The sequence below is a fragment of the Rhea americana genome, unplaced genomic scaffold, assembly GCF_003343005.1.
Source record: "Rhea americana isolate MKP2758 unplaced genomic scaffold, rheAme1 scaffold_31, whole genome shotgun sequence".
NCBI classification, from domain to species: domain Eukaryota; kingdom Metazoa; phylum Chordata; class Aves; order Rheiformes; family Rheidae; genus Rhea; species Rhea americana.
The window spans coordinates 1,355,687-1,379,949 of NW_028186435.1; the positions used below are offsets into that span (position 1 = coordinate 1,355,687).

The following is a 24,263-nucleotide window of genomic DNA, read 5'->3' on the forward strand; positions in this document are numbered from 1 at the left end:
GTGTATTCAGCCCCCCCCCCCCTTTTATTTTTTTTTTCCACTTTTTGGGTCCTGTATAAAATGTGTTTCCTGGTTCGCAATATGTTTCCATGTGATCTCATTAACTCGTGCTCTAGGGCAGTTGGAAGTTAGTGTAGAAATGTGATTTTTAGTTATTTTACCAATCAGATACACTGACCGTGCTTCCTTCCACCAAAAATACCTCTGGTTTTATGTATATGAAAGAGTGCTGGGCAACCGAGCACAGACGTCAACAGGATCACAGCCTACGCAACAGAAATGATGTTATTTTAAATCTTTCCAAAAAAATTGGTTAAGAATTTGTCACCACAGATCTAGATTTTTTTCCTGTTATTTTACACATCTGTTCTATTTCAAATGCTAGGATTTTAGGGGTAGGTTCCAACAAACAATTCAGACTCCAAAACCCACCCGGTCATAATGATTTTGAGATAACCATATTTGATTACCTCCTCTGTATCTTCCGGAATATGCATTACAATTTTCATCAAAAGAAAGCGGCCTCGGAAAAATCACTGACGCCTTTCCTTGCTCCCTTTCATCCCGCTTGGTTTGGGAGCAGGGGAGAATAGGTCCAGGCAGATCATCAGCCAGGTGCATGGCCATGCCCTTCTTCAAAAAAAGAGCTTTAGCTTTATTATTATTATTATTATTATTATTTAGTTAAAAAGAAAACTGCAGTTTGTATTGTTTCTAGAATTGATTGTGTTTTTCACTTATTGTAATTACAGCTCTGTCAGGTTTAAGCTTCGGGAGCAAGGGAACGGTAAGAGAAGGGAGTAATGCCCACCTCAACTGCAGCGGTCCCAACCCGTAGGCTTTCTCTGCCTGAGGTTTCCTCTGGCTTTTCCCAAGGCTGGCGAGATGGTCATACATCATTTCTCAGTACTCTATAATTTAAAAGCTCTTCAGGACAAAAATTCAAAGGCAAAATAGAAATACTGAGCTTCTCTCCTACTCTTGGATTTGAAGACAGTACTGACAACGCAGTATCTACAACTCTTTCCAAAACTTGGTTTAAAAAACAAGAGATTTTCATCATTAGCATGTCCCAAATCATTCTTTTTATAACAAAAAAGATTGATACACATGAGAGTGCCAGATTTCTGAAAATCTTGTACCCATTTTTTGACTTCCTCTCTAGCTGTTGGGTTTGAATGAACGCAAATTGAGATTTCCCAGCGGCATTCCTTATTCACTGAAAAGTAGCAGCTTCTTTATACATGTTGCAGTTGTTTTGTGTTTACTTGGTTTCGTTCAAAAAGTGTGCTGGCCTGTAACACTTGGATTTTCGTTAGATGTCGTTTAATTTGGGGGAAGGGGAAGAGAAGAGAGATGGTTAGGTTTCTTGGTCAGTTGTATGGCATGCATGAGGTGTACCACACTAAAAAGAGTTTCCAGGAAAAGACACCCAGTTCCAGGTGGCTTAGAAAAACTCTCTACTGTATTTTCTTGTACAGCATTTTCTTTTTAAATATTTGAAAGTCACTTTTTGCTGCAGTCTTTTTCAGCCTCAAAACCATACACATGTATGTTTTTGAACCCACAGGCAGTCAAGCATTTTTACATATGGAAGCTATAATTCGCACGCAGCAACTGTATGGTTAGATCCCATCTACCGTTTGCAAGAGCGTGTTTGACTTCTGCCTACCTCAGTGGGTTGGTTTGTTTATTTTTTTGTGGATTTCTTGGATTCCACCTTTGTGACTGCATTGAACTAGAGCATTCAAAATCATCCCTTAACCCCTAAGACTGTAAAACTTTTCTTAAAAATCACAAGATTCAAAAAATGTTACATTTTTTTTATTATTCCCACCCTCACCCCCTTTTGTGTTTTTTGGTTTTAGAAGTTTTGATCCAAAATTGTGAGATACAGAACAACCTTCCTCAGAGGAAGTTGTGATTCTTGCATTATTTTCCACCTTCAGAAACTCCAGTTGTTGTAAGTCAGTAGTCCAGGGAAGCGCAACAGCCCCAGATGTGCCGTGCTGCGCTGCGCGTTCGGGGCGAGCATCTCTATTTTATGGCAAATGAGAGGAAGTTCCTCAGACAAAGCGAGCATGGAGCCGTCCGGGCACGACCCTGTAAGCTGGGCACGAGCGGCTGCACGTCAGTCACTGCCCCTGGGGACTTGCTAGTGTTAATTGGGGTTGGGGACAAGCCCACGGGGTCTCTAACCTTTTTCTCTGTCCCACCAAATTCTTGCTGACTGGGGTATTTCGGGTGGCGCGCTCCTGATTGCGCTAGCCTGCCCTAGCGCAAGGCTAAGGACTGCTTGGGAGCATGTCTCGGTAAATTGTATTATTATGTATGTATATTTTTTAAATCTTGCCCATGCTTTCTCTTGCACATTTTGCAATTCATTCAAAGAACCCTGTAAGCTTTTTCTAATGCTCCTTTGCTCCGCAGCTCATTTTATCACTGCGTGGTGCTATACTTGGAGCAGAGGTGCGACACAAGGCACCAGTGATCTCCGTTTCTTGTTCTTTCTGTAAGTCAACAAATGAGTGGTTTCCTGTGCAAATCTGCTTTTGAACATTAACTTGTAAGACTGTTGGGTTAAGTGTTATCTGCAAGCCCAACGGTGGCTCGCATTTTTTAGACTTCAACGTGAAGAATTTCAAAGGGCTTTAATGAGCAGGTAGAAGAGCTGCTTGCTCCACGTGCCAACAAAATACGGCCAAGCCAGGGCGCAGCATCTATTTTAACAGCTCGTGGATGGATGGCTCAGTTGTCAGACGGGAGGGGGAAAACCAAAAATCTCCCTGTGATTAGCACGCAGGCGAAGTGGAAAGCTGGGGTATTTCTGCAGCCGCAGCTGGTGGCTGCACCCGTGTGGATCATCGCTGGTTCCTTGCTCTGTACCACGCGCTCACTTGAATGCGAGACGTAGCTAATAGCAGGAAGCTGTAACCATGATTGCGAATGCTGCGCAGTTGGAACAGGGGCCAGCAAACCACCCGGAAAAAGTTTTGGCGATGCTGCCGTTTCTCTCGTGTGTGCTTTTACTTCTTAGGGAGTGCTCACGGTTGGAGGAGACGAGTTCGGTGCAGGGTGCTACCGTGGTGCAGCTATCTTGGGTCGAGGACTGTGGCACGTGGGAAGGCTCAAGCGCTGCCTGAGCCCAGCAGGTCCTTCTGCACCCTCATGCACAGCAGCCTAGTTAAGGACAGAGGCATTTACAAGTCTCTTTTTTTGAGTGGCATTGGGCATCTAGTGGCATAAACAGTGGAAGTCTAATGGTAGCTTAAATCCTAAATGCACAGCTGTTTTTTTGAAATGGGGCTACGATGCCTTTGCAAAGTTTACTAGTAGTTTTGGGGTTTGTTTTTTGCCAATCTGTATTCTAATGTGTTGCTTAATTTTTTTTGTCTTTTTTTCCTCCTGGTGACTTGATAAATCTTTCTGCTAACAGCAGAAGTCAGCCAGACTGGATAATCTGTTTTTGATTTAATCATATTGTGTATCTGGTGTATGCAAAATAAATCACTATTCATCTGTTTTGTAATCCAATTTGGGTAGGACTGAGTTATACTGAGCAAGTTTTCTACAGCCTAGCACCAGGTTCTGCGAACCTGCCTTGAAACAACCATCCCTCAGTACAGCATTTAGAAGGATTACAGTGTTTTTTATTATGATGTAGAAGGGAATGGGACAGGTATTCAGTTGATGGAAAACTCGTTCTAAGGGAAATTCACCAATGTATATTTGATTTGAAGACTGCTTGAAGATTTCTTCTTGCCCCCCCGTGGAGGAACTCGTCTCCCTTTCATGTGATTTTGGCTAGTTGATGTAGTTTGGGCCCTTTCAAATTGATAAAGGTTTATTTGCAACAACCAGATTTACATTTTAACACTGCACCATTTGCTCAGGGATTTTTTTTTCCTTTAATCATGTTTAGCAGCAGGAAATTAAGTGCATGACGAAGATAACCTAACATAGGAAATAACTTGGACAGCCCCAGCCCATGACACTGTTAAATGCATCACTCTGCTTCCTTTATCAGGAAAACTGCCATTAAATATCAATTTATAATTGGTCAGGTGGTATTTTGGAATTTTGATGGTTGATTACAGGCTAACAGCAAACCGTACTTTTATTTTGAGGCTTTATTTGAAAACATGAGTTTTATGTATTGATTGTACTGGCACTTTCAGGTGCTCACTTGAAATTTTTTTTAAGATATGGTTATTGGGTAGTTCCAAAAAAAAAAAAAAAAAAAACTTTTCACTTGAGGACTACATACTGCTAGTTGAAGTTGTCCCTTTTAATTAAGTGTTAAAAATTTCTAATGTGATATGCGTTGCATCCTCAGAAAAAAAGATCCATCAAATGAGAATTAACTTAAGAACAGAAACATCTGTTTAAAAATGTGTGCTGATCATCACCAGGAGAGAGACAGCTGTTTTGCTCTGCTCTTTGTCATTTATCATTAGTCAAATATGGCTTCTCCAGATTTTTTTTTTTTTTTGAGACCCTTTCAGGCAAAAGCATGTGGATATAATGCACCAGACAGCTAATAGCAGTGGCTGATTGCCTGCAACTTTTAGGTGGGGGCAGAGTGCGCACGAGGTGCAAACGCCTCCTGTTCTGTGTGCTGTTTTGGCTGCGCATGTAAAAACTTGCTTAGATGAATTGCTCCGTGTTTGAAGATGCTCCACGGGCTGGAGACTGGAAAGCAAAGTAGCCCAAAACTTGGTGCACGCGGCTCACCGAGGTCTGCCCTTGCTGAGGGCTGGTGCTTAGTGGCTTTGGTTGCCCCCCAAAGGCTCCAGCTTGACATGGGAGAAGGTCTGTGGTGTCCACTGGGTTTAAGCAGTTGCTACTTGTAGGAAGTAAAAATGAGTTTCAGAAACCCAGAGGGCCACGTTTGTGTAGTGCCTTTTTCCTCAAGGGCCCAGACAAGGGCAGTAGGGATATTTTGAGGAATACGAGAGTTGCAATGCCTGCAAAAGTGTCAGGGTAGCAGATGGATCGCTGGGCTGGAAATACGGGGTGTTCGGACTCCAGCTGAACATATGATAATGCTTATGATAAAGGCATCCAGCCCAGCAGCTCCTTTGCATCCTTTCCCTCCCTGAAAGCCTGCCCATTTCAGCTGTGGTTAGCGTTGCTCGGATCCTTGTTGCACCGGGGTTGTAGAGGCAAGGCAGGGGGCTGGAGAACCCCAAAGAGCCAGCCCTTGGACTGACTCTGGCGACAGCCGATTAGCCCTTTAGCCTCCTCGTCCGTAAAAGGCAGATTGCAAAGCCCTCAGTCCACGGTTTAGGGATTAGGTAATCCTAATCCGTGGTACACGTATCACCGCTGGTATGCCTGCCGCTTCAAAGCGGTGCACGGCCCGGCGGGGCTGGGAGTGGCGGCTGCTAATAAGTGGCATAAATCACTGCCGTGACTTCTGCAAACAGCGTTGCCTGGCACTAGGCCCTCTCTAAGAGGGAGCATGCAACAGCAGCAGCAAAAGGGGTTGAGGACCATGATTTTCAGCTCAATCTTCTTCCTCTCCAGGTCGATGAAATAAGTGATAAAGTGCTGCGGAGGAGGGCAGGGTAACATGTTACCATTGTGCTGTTTAACTGTTTGAAGGGCACTCGGTTAGGACAGTTTACCAAGGGAGAAAATATAGGCTAAACATTAGTATTTTCATCACAAAACTCTTAAATTTAAAAACAATAAATTTGCAGCAGGTACAACACTGTTTTAACTTTTTTTTTTCTCACCCGAAGTGTCAGTTTTGCATTTCTTACAGCCACACTGTTTTCTTTATCAAGTGTGGTTTTACTCTGAAAGTGGATTTCTAAGAATGACACTTCCCCACCAATGCATGCTGTCAGGTCTGCTTGCTTTTGTGATAGTAATGAGCCTTTAATATTTTTGTAATTGCAGAGGCAATACAAAGCCGGAACAGTGAGCTGGGTTTTCTTCTGGCTTGTGCGTCATCATTGGTAGGATTTGTAACAGAGTTCTGATTTCAGATCTTTCTTCTTTGGGACATACGGACCAGAAGAAAAACCAGCTTCGTTTTGAGAATCTGTGATGTGTTTTCACGTTTGGAAAGCAGCTAGGAAGTGGCTTTTTTTTGTTCAGTCTTCCCACCCTGGTAAACTAAGTAGATTTGTTCAATCCTATTAGATTAATCAAATGCAGAACTTCTCCAGAGCTCACTTGGCATCCACTTGCACACTGGAAATACTCTTCCTTAAATTCCTCTGCATCTTTCCGCCTTTTCTACTTTTGTCATTTCCATTCAGGAATCAATATGGTAAGGTGTTTGTAAGCTGTGCCTTGGACGTTTTTCCATTTTGTTTACAAATCTGACAGCATCTGGGCCATCGAATATGCTTGACCCATAAATCTTCATAAAATAACTGTTACCTTCTAAATTACTTATGTCATGACATTATGCATATTGATGAAATTTAAAATGTGAGGTGGTGAAGGATGAACTGCGAAACACGGTCTCTAAAGTAAAAGCGCTGGATGCTTGTGGTTTGCGAGAGTGTACTTGATATTAATTTTTAATACGTTTTTCCTTTCCGTTATAGCCCATCCCTGCCTGCCCTTGATTGGCAGTTGCCTTCTCACTCAGGACCTTACGAACTGCGTATTGAAGTGCAGCCGAAATCCCATCACAGAGCTCATTACGAGACGGAAGGAAGCCGAGGGGCTGTGAAGGCATCTGCTGGGGGCCACCCCATTGTGCAGGTACCAAAACATGTAACAGCAGCAAAGTCTGTTTCTCTTGACCCCCGCCCACTCTGGTGACCATCCCTTCTTTTGCAAAACTAAAAAGTGCCAGGAGATCTTTAATGAATTCTGCACGCGAGCATGTCAGAGGGCAGAGCTGTAGCAGTGGTATGGAAATATGTTGCTGATTTGGATATTGAAATGAATTTGGAGGAAAGAGATGCTTTCTCAGTTTAACTGACGCTGTTCTGTTTAGTTCCTTAAATCCCTGCAGCCACTCTGGAAAGTATCTGAGGTCTGAGTCTAGTTTCATGAATTCTGCTAAACTTCTTATTTTTTTGTATATAAAGTATTTAATTTAATAATACTGTAAACTGACCCTTAATCCACTTACATATATGACTAATCACATTCATTTTTAAAGGAGTTTTCTCAGGAGCAAAGAAAAGATTTAGTTGCTTAAGAGAGAGGGAGAGAATCAAACTGCACCCACCTCTCTTCAGCTGCTGCTTTCTCACTCAAAAGTTAAAATTTTGGTGCTTTCTGCCATGGTTGTGATCCTGTCTGGAGCGGACCCCTGTTTTTTCCACTTTACTTGCACAACAGGCTCCACTGGTGTCAGCAGGGCTGCTTGCGCGAGTGAGCCAAAGGCTGCGCCAATATTCAGGGTACTTGTTTTTAAGTGCGGATCTTCTTGTAGGAGCGGCAGCTTTTCTGAAATCTGGGTGACTTAAGATCACAGACCACATGTGCAAGGCTTGTGTGCATTTATTTTAGGATCCCGTTAGCCGACACGCGGTTTGAAGGAACGATGCAGGTTCGCAGTGACGATCAGCGGGGAAGACCTTCAGAGATTTTGTGTACCAGTGCGACAGCTAAAAAGGGAAAGTGAGGTAGAGTTGTCAGAGGCGAACAGGGTTTGCTCTTTATCTCTGCCAAAACTCATCAGCGCTGTGGGATTAGGAGAGTGAGCTGCTGAAAGACTGAAGGTTTTAGTGGAACTTTTGTGAATGATGTTAAAGAGGGGTTTGTGGCAAGGCACTTGATGGCGATTAATACCTACTCTGGTCGCAGCTTGGTGCAAGGAGATGTAACCGGGGAGGCTTCGACCCGCAGCGGCCAGCCTGACGGTTAACATTTCCTACGTGCTTTTGGAAAGACTGGATGTGGTGCCGGCATGTAATTGGACTGAACGTTTCCAGACGTTTTCCCCGTCGTCCCCTGCCCCAGWCTGCCAGGACTGAGCTTGCTACTTCCAGAAGACATAGTGTCAGAAAAGAGAAGAGGAGAGGAGAGGAAAAGGTGAAGGGCATTAGAGGCAAGGGCATAAGCAGCCAATCTTAGCCTTGCCAATTGATTCCAATGGTTTAATAAAGATTAATGCAGTTTTCAGCCCCTTTTCTATTATCTGAACATTCTCTTCTCCAAAACGAAGAGGAAAATAAAGTATGTCGAAAGATGCTTTTCCCTAGTAACGTTTTCATCCCTGCTAGAGTTATCTGTCTGAGGAAGTTCTCAAGAATTTCTGCTGACTTAGGTCAGAGTTGGATGGCAGAAAAGAAAACACTTAAAAATAAATAGCTATAAGGAGGAGGGGGAGATAATCAAGAGGGTAATTACTGACAAACCTGTTACTGACAAAAGCAGTAAAGTGCAGCTCTGAATCAACACACTTCCAGATGTTGGGAGTGTTTGGGTCAGAGGTTTGCTTCAGGCCATTATGTTACACAAAGAGGGGCCCAAGCTTCAAAGTCCAGGTACAGGCTCAAGCAGTGTTTGGGTGTTGTCAGGTGTGAGATTTTTGGATCAGGCTTTTCCCTCTGATACTTCCCAGTGTTTTCAGTTGCACTGACTCAGTGAAATCCCTCATAAAACTGTTCTGAGCTCTTCCGCTGCCGCTCTGCATTCTGCTTTCCCATATGGGCAGGCAGGTCTCATGTCTCTGCTTGGGGGAAGCTTGTTTAAAATCCTTCCTTTGTAAAGCTCTTTCCCCTTTGCCTTCAATAAGAGGAAAATGCAGATGAAAAGATCCTTTATTCCTCCCATCCTCATTTCTAGCCCCCTCTCGGTATAATCTTGCTTCCTAAACCAGAGTAAGATTTTCTTGCACTAAAGCCCTCAGTGTGTCTGCAGGACATGCTAGCTCAGAGAAGTAGTAAATCCCAGAACCACTTGCCGTGTGTGGTATGGTTCTCCAGCAAAGGCTAAATGCAGATTGCCAGGGAGCTGGAGCATGTCTATCTTTTTTTATTATTATTTATTTTTATTTTGTTTTCCTGCAGACAACACAAGCTCCCTCTCTGCTGCTCTATCTCCTCTCGTGGGTGGTGAAGTCCGGCAGCGATTGGGAATCAAAAGGCCAACGTGCTGGCAGGGGAGAGCAGCCGTGTAGGAGGGCAGGCATCTCTCCTGGGTGTGACACCAAGTCCGGGGTTGGAGACAAGTTTTTTCCGTGGCTCTTGTGGCTCCTCCAGCCTCGTGACCTTTTTTTTTTTTTTTTTTTTTTTTTCTGGCGCTGGAGAGGGCTGTGCGTAAAGCTGAAGAGCTTTGCGCTGGGACTCGGCGAAGTGCCGAAGGCACATCGGTGTATGATGTTACTCTCCCCTCCCAAACCCAAGGCAGGGATGGGGTGAGCCGCACTCGGCAGGGCAGTCTGCGCTGGTGTTGATACTTTCCAGCAAAGACGAGCCTGGCAGAGGCTGCCTGCGTCCCCACGCCGCCAAGTCTGCGCCCCGGCCAGCTGCTGGGAGCTGCTGTCTCTTCTTGCCATCCCTCCATCATCTGCACAGAGTTGGTTTGCTGGGGACTGCTGCAGGCTTCCTCCTGGTGGCACTTCATGCCGGCAGGATTTCCTATGGATTTCCTTCTGTGTGATGGCTGCACCCTCCCTTCTGCGTTTATGAATGATAATTTTTTTAAAGAGCATTTAAAGTTGCCTGTGAGGGCTTTTGCTAATGATTCTTGTAACACAATGTTCCTCTTCTGCAAATTTTTTTCTTTCTTTCTTTCTTTACCTGTTTGGGTATTTGGCTGCCATGGCAGCCCCAAGCTATCGCTGTTCTTGATCGCGAAACCCTTGGAGAGTGGGACGAGCCGACACACCTCGGGAGCTGAGCGGGCTGCAGAGCACTGGCGAAGCCGAGGCGCCGGGGAGCGGCGCGGTGCGGCTGAGCTCACGCCTGGCACGGCCTTTTATTCCTTGGCTGGTTGCAGTATTTTGTTAGTTGTAATTGCCTTCGGCGATTTCGGGCTGGGGTGCTCTCCCCTTTGAGTCACAGCTGAGCCAGGGCCCCAGCTGGTGTCGAAAATTACTCAGCTGCTCCAGCCGTGCCAGATTAGGTTGCAAACTTGGGACTCTGATTGCTTTGGGGAGTAAAATCAAGTCCGTTAATCGCTGTGCTGGTACCTAAACATTTGCAGGAGTTCAAAGTGAGGATCAGGGTTTCTCTGAATGAGGTAAGGCACAGGGATGGGCACTGTAGAAAACCTGCAAAGGGGCAAGAGCCACATTTTTTAGAAGGGGCTTGAGCCATGTTTTAGGAGTGGTGAATTGATTTCAAGGGGTTTGCATGAAGAATGTCTTAAAAACTTCCTCTGTTTGGACCTATTTCTCATTCTTCTTTTGAAAAGCGGTGTGCAAAGTTGCACAAAGCGTGATTACATTCCAGCCAAAGAGGGCTCTGCTTCACTTGCCGGTGAGTAATCTAATAGATAAAAGTTCGTGTAGCGCTTGGGGATCCTTGGGGAGGGATGGCACCAGATTATAAATGTATGGTGTGTAGTTGTTCTAATTAATAACTCATCTTTGGAATAACTCAAGTCCTTTGACTGCTAGAGATGGAATTTTTACAAGCAGGGTGTGGTATATCTGTGAGATAAAATCCAAATAGTCAAGAATGCTTAATTAAAGCATATGAATTACCCCCGTAGAAGACCGGACCAAACGGTGAAAGAAAATACTCAAATGAGCAGAGCAGGCTAGTAAGCACTTTCAAAAATCATGCTTATTATTGCAGTTTTATAGATAAAATATGTCAGGAATTTTCTTCAAGATCAGTCTCAACATGAGGCAGATAAATGGATTAGAAAAGGGGAAGAAAAGGAGTGGTAGGGATTTTCCTTTTTTATCTAGGTAACCAGCATTAGCCAGAATTTGCGTTGTTCTTTGGGAGGGGGTGGGGGAAGAATTAATGTTGAAGATGCAGGGAATACCGCCTTGCCTGTCACATGTCCTGGAATGAAATGGTAGAGGTCGCATATAGCTTGTGTGGTCCAATATAGAATTTGATCTGAGGCTGTGAATGCATGAATAATCTGAACTCCCTCATTTTATAGGCAGAAAAATTATTTGTCTGCTGATTTACATAGTTAAAATGTTGTCTGTGCCAAGAGGCCTCCTTAGCAAATAGGGAGCCCTGGATATCAAACTCTTGTAACTTGAAGCGGGAACAGTCACTTCAAGGAGCTGCAAATGCATTCAAATTGGGCTTTTATATTCTAGCATCACAATTTCATATAGCACTTCTCATGCACACAGTTTCACAGATGGTTGGCAGCATTAGGCAATAGGGTTGCACAGTTACTCAAGCAATATGGGAAGAAAGAAATTAAGAGGTAAAGGAAGAGATTGAAAAGAGGTATTCACAGCTGATGACAGAAAAGAAATGAAGGGGTGATAAACCTGAGAGAAAAGCTCTTCCAGGGGGAGCCAAGCAAGTCCTTCACAGCAATGCTCTGACAGTGCATGGCAGGAGTGAGCACTTGGTTAATTTTTAGTGCACGCTATGGGGCTTCTTGCACCCCTACATTTTGTGTGGAAGTGCTTTTCCTGGAAAAACTGCTGGAAGTTTGTTTTAAACGACAGAGCTGCCACCATTATTGGGTAAGTCAAGAGAACTGGGGGAAAAAACAGTCCATGGTGGGTCGAACTCATGGCTGACTGACACCTGACAGAGGAGTGGATGTGGAAAAAAAAAAGTCACATTAAGTTTTCCCCTTCCCTCTGTTGGCCTGTCAGAGCAGAGAAAAGGCCATATTCTCATTAGTCAGCAATGATTCAATTTATCGTGCCACAGTGGACTTCCTCTCTGTGCTGTTTTAACTTCTTTTTAAAAGACAGAGTCACCCTTTTATCCAGATGGAAATATAATCCTTTCTTATGGGGAGAATATAAAGACATTGGCACGCACCTGTTAGCCAGGTTGCAATTAATAGCACAAAGCCGTGCAACCATACAACAAACCAGACAGGGAGCCTACGTTTTATAGCCTTATTTTAGACAGCCGGTACTTCTTAAGAATAAATCTAGAGCTGAATGGCTTTCTCACTTCTTGCATCTGTATAGTTAAAGCTAACCTCAAACTAGCAGACAGATAATCAAAACTGAAAAGTAGAATGATTTGGCAGATGTTTTAAGGCTGCTATTGCTCCTATAAATCCAACAAATGGAAGAAAGCCCACTGAAAGCTTTTTATCACAGCTTTTCATCATTAGAAGATCTTATTTTGGGAGGGAGGGAGTTTCTCTTTTTTTGGCTATTTCACATAAAGCCAGTCCCATAGGGCAACTCCATATGCACAGCCATATAGGTAGCTTATAGCCATCCTCAGAAGGGCCAAGAGAAGCAGAGCCATTCTGGAAAACATGTTGCTGTCGGCCAGTGGAGATTTCATGACCCTGAAAATGCAACTTCAGCTCTGATTTATGAACAGTCTTGGGGACAGGCCTCTGCTGTTGGGAACAACAGCCCTTTCTAAATGAGAAACGAAATTCCACCAGCCAGTGGTTGAGGGATGCACTCCGCTCTGCGTTTAAAAATGATCGCTCGCCCCCGCCAAGTCTGACTGACACACCCCAGTACACATCCCGGCTGTTAGCCTGAGAAGGTATTTAATCTGGCTTTCCAGCCTGAAGAATTTAATGCAGCTTCTCAGGTCTGCCTGTAGTCCTGTAGCTCAGAGCTGCCAACCCCCAGGAAAGCACAACGCAAAGGCTAGTGTTTCTCTTCGGAGGTCAGCATCGTGCTTGCAGCGGGCTCTGCATCACAACAGTGGACAAGGAGGCTTTGTAGCTAGCATGCCTACCAGCCTCGCTATTTCGTGTGTGCCTGCCTTCTGCTTGCGTGCGTCTGGTTCTGGTTTTGCATCTAGGTTGTCGTTACGTGGGGCATGGTGCATCTGTTCCCTGTGCTAAGCGCTGCCGGGATCCCAGCGCTTGAGCTGCTGCAGGAATCCAGCCAGGTTGCTTGTGGGGCTGGTCTTCTCCAGGCTGGGCGCTGGAGAGAAGAGCATGTGCTGTACGGTGGGTCTCTGCGTGCTGCAGGAATGGGGCTGCTCAGCCTCTGCTGAATACCTCAGCAAGCCCTTTCAGCTGCCCAGAAATTTCCTGTAGGAAGGAGAGGATGAAGCACGTTCCTGCTCTCCCACGTTTGCCGTCTCTAGGAATTACTCCATTCGCTGGTGCGAGGTAATGGTATCAGCTCTCCGTTTCATCTTTCTCGGCCTGTGCTGGTTTCCCTTCTACTGAGTTTTTGAGGCAAGGGAGGTGGTGGCATCGCTCTTGCTCTGTGGAGTATCTTCTAGTTGTCCTTTGGCAGTGATAGATAATTTGCAGACCTCGCTGTTTTGTGGTACCTCTTTTATACAGCTGGGTGGATATTTTCCATCAAGATTAGACCTAGAAAGAAAGCAGAGAAGTCGTCTCCATCTCTACTCACAGAACCTGTCACTTCTGCTCCTGTTGTCTGGCTGGTTTGGGAGACCGGCAGCACAAGCACCCTAAATGCCTAGAAACAGTGTGTTGAGTCTTTGTAAAACCAAGAAAAACAACATAACTGTAGTAGTATTTATTTTCTTGTGCCTCATTTACTTTGTAAAGTCTCATATTGCATCCTTTCAGTTGTTTGCAGCATGGATGGAGTTTTTTTTCCAAATGTTGTCCAAAAGGGTGATTCATCATTATTTTGCAAGCATACCTCAAGAAATGTACTGCTGCTCTCCAAGGAAGAATTGTAACTCAGCCTTGGCTGTTTAAGAGTTCCTTATTTTCCTTGTCCTCTTCATCCTTTTTGCCACCTGCTTAATTTGTATTGCCCCTGCTTGGTGTCTCTTGCTCTGTCTGTTTTCTCCGTGAGTTGCTGTGTCCCTTTCCCACCAGCAGGCAGGTCCCAAGTGAGAGGGGAGAAAAGGTCCTCCTGCCTTGTATGTCCTCATAACTAAATAAACAGTCTATGGGACTGGGCAGTGTCTGTCATCTTCCAAAAAAAATGAGGAGAGGGAAAAAAACAAACCACGTATAATTGGGGGTTTAGAAAAAAAGCCTTTTCTTTGCTGCCCTGTGCTAAGAAAATAACTACGTGAGCTGCAACAGTCTAGCACAGGCATTTGTCGTGCTGTTGTTGAGACTGTTGCAAATACGCTTCCAGAGCTGCATATTCCTAGTGCCTTCCTTTGTGCCTGCAGTTGAGATTTGTCAGAGCCCGGGAGCCCATAGTGTGATTTGTTCTCTCTTATTCTTCTTTAAGACAATATTAGAAAGAAACAGTTCAGATTAAGTTAGACAAGAAGGGGAAAAAAACAGCCAGTGAGATTCTTGAGGGTTTTGGCACCTGTGAAGGCTTCAAAAATGATTATAATGTAAAAACAAAAATTGTCAATTGCTTAATTCATGCTCTAATAGATCTCTGCCTTTGGGGAACATTATTTGAATGTCTGAGCTATTCATGTCGAAAAATGGCCCCTTGCATCTACACAGTAATTACTCTCTCACAGGGACAATTGGTAGGATTTTCTGTTTGTTTGTGTGTGTGTGTTTGTTTGTTTCTTTGTTTTTTTTTTCCTTAGTAAATTTGTGGTGGCAGGTACCCTTCCACTGAAAATACGTATATCTGGATGAACACTTAGAAATGATCAGAGTCTCAAAATTTGGCTGCAGTTCTGCAGACTTCACTCAGCTCAAATATCTCTGGTTCTGCCTACCGGGGTCAGGACGTGAGCTGGAAACCTTTCTTGGTAGCCAGAAGAAGTTACCATCAATGCTATGAATCAACTCCTGCGGCTGTCTTCTTCAGGGAAAAATACAATATGGATAGATTTTTTACTTGCCTGAACATACCAAATACCCATCTGCAGTCTGTAATAAGAGGGTGATTCCTCCATTGATCTGTGGCAGAAATAAAAATAAAAACCAACAACTCTCCCCAGCCCAGCCTACAAATGTCCACAGACGGTCAAATTGTCTCTGTAGGAACTCTCCCCCCCCCCCCAAAAAAAAATGTTTTGGACCATTTTATTTTGCAGAATTTTTGAACAGGAAGCATCTTCGCATGCTCCTGAAGTCAGCCAAACATGTTTAATTCAAGCATGTGCTTAGGAGTTCCTTGACTGTGAGTTAATTCAGGTATTATTAAGAAAGTAAGACTCTGGCTGGTTAAACGCTTGAGGACTGAGTTTAAATGACTTTATAGGGTGATTCAGCAGATACGTGAGGCAGAGCTCTGTGAATGAGCCACAATTTTAACTTGACTTACTTAGCTGCAGTTTTAGTTACAATTTAGAAGATCTACAACAAAGTTACAAATCAGTAAATCTGCTCCAGACTTGTCAGATTATTGCATGTTGACATGTGCCCAAAAGCTGAAATGAAACACACTTAAAATTAAAATGCAGCTTTACCAAAAGCCAGATGCTTCATTATGAGCTGTGCTAACCTACCTGCCAAATACTGCTAACCTGCATGAGGCAAGTGATTAATTTTTTACAAGTCTGCTTCAGCAACTAGACATCTGTCCTCTATTCCTAAAGTAATATCTCAGGGCAAATGATTTTTTTTTCCTTAGTACTCAAAATTGCATAGAGCATATATATCATGAAAATTACATAGTATGGTTTCTGCATGAAGGTATACTGGGGCTAGTTTATATTTCAGCTCACTTTTACACCAATATAACTCCACTGGAATAATTTCTGATTTATACTTTAACATTCTTACATGTAAGAAGAGTCCAATCACATCTATAATGTACATTGCAATCTGGAATGTACAGGTGGCTATAATGTAATTTTTTCCCTTCTAATCACTCATTGTTCCAACTAACAAATAGAATCAGTGAAAAACATGGGTGTCAAGTCACTCAGTTGCTCTTTAGAAGTACGTTGCAGCTCTCTTTATGAGCAGGGGTTTATCATTTCTCTCATTGTGAAGAATAGCTTGAGAACTCTTCCTTGATATATGCCATGAAAGAGAGATGATCCATTACAGCATCGGCTGTATAAATGCACATAAGTATGTTACATGTTGTCAGTGCAGTGAAATTGAATAAACTTTCTCCTCCCTCCACGTATTTAAGAAATAATTCAGCAGGAGTTGCACGTTTTCACTGAAATGTTTGGAATGGACTAGTGATCAATTTACTTGCACGTGGTAAAAATAATACGGATTGCAGACAGATTTGTAATAGGTTTTTAAACACCTGTTTTTAATGTTTCAATACCCAGTAAAACTAGGGAACTGCTGCTTTTGGTTTGCCTGCAGACATTATGTGCTTTGGGGTTTGAAAGTCTGCTGTATACGTTTCAGGCGAAGCCCCATCCAAACCAGTAAACAGCACGGAGAGCCCCAGTCTGGCTGTGTTACTGGGGCTTCCTCACTCCCCAACGCCGAAGCCCGCTACTGGGAGTTTTGCTCTTTCGGTGCTGATCCCTCTGAAGTCAACAGCAAAAAATTCTGTTGTCTTCACTGGAAAGAGAAACTCTTCCTTAGCATTTGCAATCTTATTTGAGCAAAAATATTGCCGTTACAGTTTTGTGTAGCATAGGAGGAAAAAGTGTAAAAGGGAGCGAGCGAACTGATATTTCTGTTACAGTGCAGCAGAGTATTTACTTAAGCACAGCCTTAAATTTTAACCAAGTGAAATTAAATGTTGGACAGGTGCTTAAATTTTCTACCAAACAAGGATGCATTGATCAACCAGCACTTAGTTGGGTTATTCACTGTTGCTGAGGTTTCTCAGCTGCAAGGTGTGGATTGRTATGCTTCCCCTGTTGTGCCCGAGTGCCGTGAGAGTCAGGGTGTCACCTGTGGGCTCGTGTGGCTGGGAAGGGGCAGCAGGAAGCAGAACCCAGGCTCCCTTCTTGCAAACCTCTTGGCTGCTTTTGAGGTGGTTCTTTGCATTTTCCTTCTTCAAATCTCATTTACTTTGGGCATYGCTTGCAGGGTTACATGTTACTGACTTCTTTCCGAGGATTTTGAGGTGAATGCTRTTAACGGGATCCTTCTCTTCCTCTGTCTCTAGCCTGGGTCCCCCCTGGGGATCCGTGAGGGTGGTAACACCTTCTGGTGCATTTCTAKCTCTGTCAGCACTGTGCAGACCCACTTGCCTGTGCTTGAAGCCCAACTTTGCTCAAGCCAAACTTCCTATTGCTTTGCAAAATCTTCCCATTACTTTCTGCTGCCTTTGGGCAGACTGTACCATAGTCCTTGCCGTTTAAGTCTGTAACTTGGATGTGTCGTTTAAGTCTGTTGGGTTTACGGCAGGTTCTGGCCCCTGCAGGAAAGTAATAGCATTGGCACATTGGGTCTTACATAGGACACGGATGTCCACCTTCACCGGGCGTAGCAAATCACRTGTTCCTGTTCCCTTGGCTGCCTGCCCGCGAGGGGACGGTGGCTACGGTTTGGGAAGCCCACAGCATGTTGTGGCTCCTTGAATGGGTAAATAAACAGAAGGAAGTGGGTCAGAAGCGGGGATCGCGTTTCCTCTCCAGAGAGCTGCTCGGAGCCGCTGCGCCTGTGAAACCCTACCCAGGGCCAGCAGCAAAGCGCCGCTTTGGCGTTTTCGTCCTGTCCCGGACGCCTTGGTCCGAGCCCGCCGCTCYGCTGAACGTGTCGGGGTCGAGCGGCGCTTCACGGAAAAGCTCGCGAAGCYTCTGCCCGGCTTTGCTGCCGGCGCCCGCTCGCGACGACTGCTGGGGAAATAACTTCAACCACGCTGTCTGGCTCGAAAGCCGCCCGGCTGGTGTTGGAGGGTGGCTGTGCACGCACAGGCGCTGGCGTGATTTTCTTTTTTTCTTCTTTTCTTYCCCCCCCTTGGTTTTCTTGGTAGGAGATTCGCAGCRTGTTTTTAATTAGAATGGCTCATTTAGGAGTTTCACTGCGGYGCGTTCTTTACTTGAAAGATAATTTAATTTTCTTTGCTTTGGAAGATTTTCGTGCTTGTCTGTGTGAGACGTCTCTATGTACTGTGCYTCGTGGTGCTTAGCGCATAGCTTTCATTGCGAGTAGAGTCAAAAAACCAACAACTTCTCCCTGGGCCGTATGATTTTTCCACCTGCTGTGGCTTTTAATATGGTCTCGCTGCTGACTGTGTACCGAGTGCCTGGATCTGCAGAAGAAAAATACGCCAGAGCGAGTTGGCAGAGCTGGGTTTAGCTGCAAGGCTCTGACGGCACCCGAGGAGGAGGAGTACGGTGCCCGAAGGAAGCGCGGCCGGCACCGGTCGCTCCGGGCTGCGTGGGCCACCGGTGCCGCTGAGCGTGGGTGGGTGGGGAGCGGGTGTAAAAGGGYGCGTGGCGATGCCGTAGCCCCGCGTCCACCCCGCCGCCGCAAACGCGAGCCGCCGGGGACGAGCGAACGGAGCCGCGACCCGCAGGCGCGCGCTGGAGTCGAGGTGCGCGAGGGATCTCAAGCGCGCGTCCGGGACGCGTCGAAGCCTCGTTTTCCTAATCCCTCCCGGTCACGCGAAGTGGCGTAGCCCCGCCGCTGGCCGCAGAGYGGGAGGGTGAGACGCAGGCGACTTTAACGTGCGCTCCGATTTTAAAATAACGGCAGCAACGGGCCATCCAAAATTCACCTGACGCTGCTCCAGGATTTCTGGTGTGCTCCAGAGTTAAGGCCTGGAAAGCTGCTGGGAAAGCAGTGGGATTTTTGCCACCTTTGTATGTGACTGAGTTTATCCTTTCAGCACCTTGTCTGTGAGAGGGAGGTTTTGTTGGTCCCACCTTAAGTATAGGGAGAGCAGATGGAGAGGGAGGCGGAGGGCCTTGGTGCTCCCAGCAAGGCTTTGGAGGGGCTGGTGATCATCTCCCAGGCTTGACCAAATGCTCCCCCCATCTGTTGCTGCTGCAGTTAGGTCCAGGGGTACGTAAGGCCTGTAAAAATCRGTGTGGAGAAACCGAAGCCCTGAAGCTAAGCTGAGGTGAAGCTGCCTTTGACCTTTCCCTCCGRGAGCGCAAAGAGCTGCAAAATACCATGTTCAAGTTAGTAGTCTGGCACCTCYGCCTTGAAAAGGGGCAGACACCCACGCAAAACTCCTGGTGGGGAAGGGGCAAGTGCTGTGCTTGGAGAAGGCTGTGCCCCTGCGAGGATATTCCCGCCGAGCTTGGCTGCGTGTCTCTTCGGGTTCAGTTCGGTGCGCTTTTCCTGCAGTGCTGCCCTGGGTTTGAGAGACTCGTGCTTTAAGCTGCACCTGGGCTTGTTCGCGGGRCGATTCCGTGTAGGGTTGGTTTGACTAACCACGGACACGTGCAACTAATTGCCTTAGTTTCCCTTCATAATCAGTGGAGAGCTTTTCAATATGGAGTTTAGGCAGCCATTCGTTTTATGCTGGCGTGGACATGTGGGGTGGCTCGGAGCAGGCCCACCCTCAAAGTGCTTATTTCATCCTGGAGGCCGTGAAACCAGCCCCGGTGGCTGGGCACTGTTGCTGTCCAGCCTGTCGATGTTAAAGTTAGGGGAGATGAATGACCTGCCTTAGTCCCTGCCTGTCTTTGGTGTGATGCATTACGACAATTATTTATCCATGGGCCCTTCAGATTTTGAGGTCTTACCATTAACCAGGGCTGAGATCCAGTTCTTAGGTTAGACATCCAAGTAAAACTTGAAGAGGATGGAGAGGAGCGCTGGCTTTGAAGACTTTGACATTCTTATCTGTGACTTAACCCATGGCTGATCCTCGTGTTGGAAGTCCACAGGTTGATACAGATACTGTCTTGGTTGAGATGTAAAAGTGCAGGTCCTGGTCACCTGCAGTCATTATATCTGCCTTTGAACGAGCAAGTGTTAGCCTCGGTGTCCTCCTCAAATTCCGGTTGTGTAATTACATCCAGTCTCCTAGGACACCCTGGCAGCTTCGGTGAGATAGTGTATCCTCCTTTGCCTTGCTGCTGGAGCCCCTGCAAGGTGCTTTGGTGAATAGTTGGCAGATACTAGCGATCCATCCGAAGGTAGTTGCATTTCTGTGATGAGTTAAATGGTTCCTTGGTACGTGTTTGTGTTTTAACTTAGGAAGATGTGAAATTGCTACTGGGACCTCGACGTTTTCAGACAAATGCGCACACTTGCATAGTATTTTGGGAAGTATACGTAYAGCACGAAAAAAGAACCTGAAGGATTCCTAAGTGTAAAGGAAGTTGCCCAAAACCCAGTGCCCAAAAATCTGTAGCAGTTTGCCTGCTTCTGTGCTAATGTAAACTGATACACTAACTGCTGCAAGGTCTCATCCATTTAAAKCACCGGATAATCTACTCTGTAAGGCTTTTACTTGCAAGTTCTGCCATTAATATTTGCAATGTTTTTTTGGCCATCTTATTAGTTTTAAACAGGGTTGTGGTATTAGCTTGTCAGTATTTGGATGAAACTCTACTGCAACAGCTGTTGCTAAATAATGTTACTCAACTAGACAATGTTTAGAATTATTGAAAATGGTCCATGTATCTTGAGAAAGTTTGTCTAGGAGTCTTCAACACTTATTTTCTTTACTAGCTGTTGGAACAGGCTGTTCGGTTCCTTTGGCACCTTGGTGCCCCTGTTGGGTAGAGCTGTCCACATTATGTTCCTTAGTTAGAGAATCTGGTCTATTGCAGGCATTTTTTTTTTCCCTCAAAATTCAAAGGCCAGAAGACTACATCATTTTCATTAGAGGTGTAAATGTCACAGCTTTTTTTCTTTTTCTTTTTTTTGTGTGTGTGTGTGTGTGTGTGTGTGTGAAATAGGTAACAGTCAATAGCATCACCATTTCTCTCAAACAGAGAATGTGGAATCCAAATTCTCTGAAATTTTCAATTTAATCAGACTTTTTTTTGGAGGTCAAAACCCTGAAACTGAGCTATATTATATACTTGACCTGTTTTTATTGCTGCATTAAGATGCTTTCCATGGAAAGCATGCTGTCGGATAAAACTACAAAAATAATCAGTGTTCTAGAACTGAGTGGATTGAAGGTGATTTATGGAAGGAGAATAGGACCAGAAGTACAGAGTGACCTGAGAAAACATATTTCCGCTTTTGTGCTTTAAGACGCACGTTCTCAAACGGGGTGCATGAGTATATGATGACTCTAAAGAACTACGGAATTGCATTATCTGTGTTATTCCTTGAGGAATCCAGTTATAAATTACCTGCTAGTATTAGAATAAAAGCGTTGGGAAATGCTGTACTTCTCATAGCAAAGAGGGTTTCTATACCACGTAGCACAGTTACTGTTTTTAATTCATTTTATGAGACAGCTTAAGCACAAATTGGTTAAATGTAACATATCTGTGATTGAGCAAAACTGATCTGGCACTGCTGAGAATAGGAACTTCATCAAGCTCTGGTCCTTTAACCACAAAGCCATCCTCGTTCTGGACCTCTGTAAAAACGTGGTTAAAATGCATCCCTCCTTTAATTCATTTCTACACAGATAAAATGAATAGAGGTACTGTGAAATTTGGAAGGCATCAGTATTCATGTGACTCAGAAACAGCAAGGAGGTTTATTTCAGCCCTTCAGACAACCTCCTGTCCTGCTCCCCCCCCCCTTTCCCCAAACACGAAAAGCGGTCAGAGCTTGACTCATGGACTGTCTGATTATAATAAGTCCCACTTGGGACATACAACTTTATAGCATGCTAGTGCACTACGTGCTTTGTCTGCTTCTGTCATTGAGTTTTCAGTTCCTGCACTGTGCTGTGGTCTTTGACTCAGATTGCTAATTAAATAGTGCAACATCTTACATAAGACTTATTTTGTCTTTTAAAAGGAGCTCTTGGCAAATCAGTTAAAGCACAATGAGAAATTAAAAGTTGAAAATGTATTTATAGTAATTTTCATGGCAACAGAACATTAAGTCCAATATTCGTATGAAGAATATGGCTCAGTATTTATAGCTCTCCAAATATTTACAGAGATAAAGCCTTTAAACATAGCCTCAGCTTTCTGTTTTCAGTAGTAGTTTAAATAAATGTCATTGGCACAGGGGGTAAAATTTAGGCGGAAAGCAACCAGTTCTCGTTTAATATTGTCTTACTGGGCTCTGTGAACTTCAAATGTGTTCCACCTAGGACTGTGTTTCCCCATCACTCATGAACCAGAGTTCRTCTTGGTGAGCGGGAAAACCACTTAAAAGCTTTGACTCTTAAACATATAGCCCCCGGGGGCATCTGGGTACACTTTTTCCCCAGACTTGCAAGAATGGGAATTCAAATGCACGTGTGTACCGCGGTGCTAGTGAGAAAACTGAGTTACAGTAGGGTAGTCAGGGGGTCTCAGATCTGGAGAAGTTGTTGGGGAATGTTGGCAGTAAGACCAGGTCTGCCGCTATGCCATCATTTGGATGCATGCCAGCCTCCTCTGGAGAAGACAGCAGTATAATAAGGACCTAAAGGCCTTCCTGCTTGGGTTAAACGCACCCGAGACACAGCTGAGGATCTCAGGCCAGTTTGCACTAATATACAAACATGATTTTTTTTTTTAATGAGTGATGCATAAATGGCATGATTAAAGGCATGTTTACAAGTATAAACTTCCCTGGGGTATCTGCCTAAGAATATATTAAAAACAAAAATTCCTGTTGCAGTAGTCCTACTTAAAAAAAAAAAAAAAAGAAAAAAGAAAAAGAAAAAACAAGAAAAAAAACTCTTACATGGCTGTGTGTATAGCTGTCCAAAGTGAAAGCTGTGATGGATGCTGAAGGAACAAATTTGAGTGGAAGCCAAGTTAATCAATGGATAGGATAGTTTCAGGATAAAACAATAATAATGAGAGAGATTTTTTAAAATGGGCTCCTCTTTCTCCCCAAAGTCKTATTGTTGTTTGGTTGTGTTTTGTCTTCTTAAAGCAAGATACCTACAGAGAGGTCTGACCTTAGCATAATTCCAGTGACTTCAGCCGAGAGAGGTACGGTTTGGTATCAGTGCATACTGTGGCTCTGTCCTCTTCCCGCTGGAGACCTAAAAACAGGCCTCTGTTTTTAAGCTGAGGTTGCCATATGTCCGCCCCCCCACCTCTGTTGGCAAAGTGAGTCTCTTTAAATGCAATTTGAAAGTCTCACATGCTTTAGCTTCATACTGCTGTCTCTCCTGTCCAAATGAAAATATATGCAGCCAGCTAGAGTTGAAAGCCCTAAAGGTCACATGTGGTAGACATGCTGCCAGCCAGGCAATCCAGGRGAAATGTGGTCCCCCTGTTTGCAGGCCAGCTGCAGCCCCCTGCAGGAGACCACAAGGCTGCTCGTGAAGAGTACTACTTTGCTGAATGGGCCAACCTGACCTTGGTCCCCACTCTGTTCCCTCCTTGTCCCTCACCCACTAGAGGACGCATGGAGGTTTTGGAAGCTCCTGCAGCTGCCTAGCAAGGTAACCCTCTGGGAGGTGGGCTGGATGGCTAGAAATGAGGAGGAACGCCTCCTCAGTCTCATGGTAGAAGATTGCCTTCTGCTTCACCATTGCTATGTGCTGAGTGTAAGAACAGCAATGTTTTGGGGCATCCGAGCAAATAAGGTGCTGAGGACTTGAAAAATTCCTTCTTTTAGGTAAGGTAGCAAGGAGTGACTCCTTTTCTGGTGTGCATCATTCTCATAAGTCTAACGCTTTTAAGGAGGAGTGCAAGTTGAGTTGGTTTCTATGTACGTCTATTTTTGAGGAGGAAAATCCTTCCTAGAAATAGGGAGCAGCTTCTTGCATCTGTTTAGGCAGGCAGATTTCATGGCTTAGCTGAGAGCCAGCAGCCACGAAGGCTGTTTTTGCCTGGACAGAGACCTAAACGCCTTGTGAGCCAGTGACTTCAGTGCACAGCATCTCTATTGCATTAAGATTAATAATTCCTCACAGCATATTTGCAGCTGGAACTTTTATATAGATCTTTATTCATCCTGATGTGAACAGCTGCTCTTTTGCTGCACTGTCAAAGTAAAGTCCAAGTGGCAGCACTCGAAAGTGCCACATAAAACACGCTCCTGCTTTCCATTCGCTCCTTGTCCCGTCCAGCTCTCGCCCTCTGCCCAGACTTCACCCTTTGCAGGAGGAAGCCATCTTATTTTTATTTGCGGACAAGTCTTAACTACATTTGGATCTTAAAACGGAGTTTGAGTGAATCCAAGGCAGATGTGTTTTAGCAAGGAAAAATAAATCCTGAAGGCAAAAAGGAATTCCTGTTGAATTTCTATTTGGAGTAAGAGAGGGACTAAGAGGYAGCATTTCAGTTATGTAATAAATTATATTTTGGTTACCTGTATTAGATAAAATTCAACAGAAGATATCACGGCCAGGGCGTAACCTCAGCTCTTAAAAGATTTAAAAAAAA

The 24,263-nt window shown here is 44.7% G+C and overlaps 1 protein-coding gene across 1 annotated transcript in view; it reads left to right on the top strand.

The window, feature by feature from the left end:
- NFATC1 (nuclear factor of activated T cells 1) overlaps positions 1-24,263 on the top strand; it is a gene marked incomplete at its 5' end in the record, with an annotated part of 111,840 nt that overhangs the window by 6,548 nt on the left and 81,029 nt on the right. The window contains one exon of the mRNA XM_085310089.1: positions 6,567-6,726. Coding sequence (XP_085166215.1) covers positions 6,567-6,726 — 160 coding nt within the window. The remainder of the gene's footprint in view (positions 1-6,566; positions 6,727-24,263) is intronic.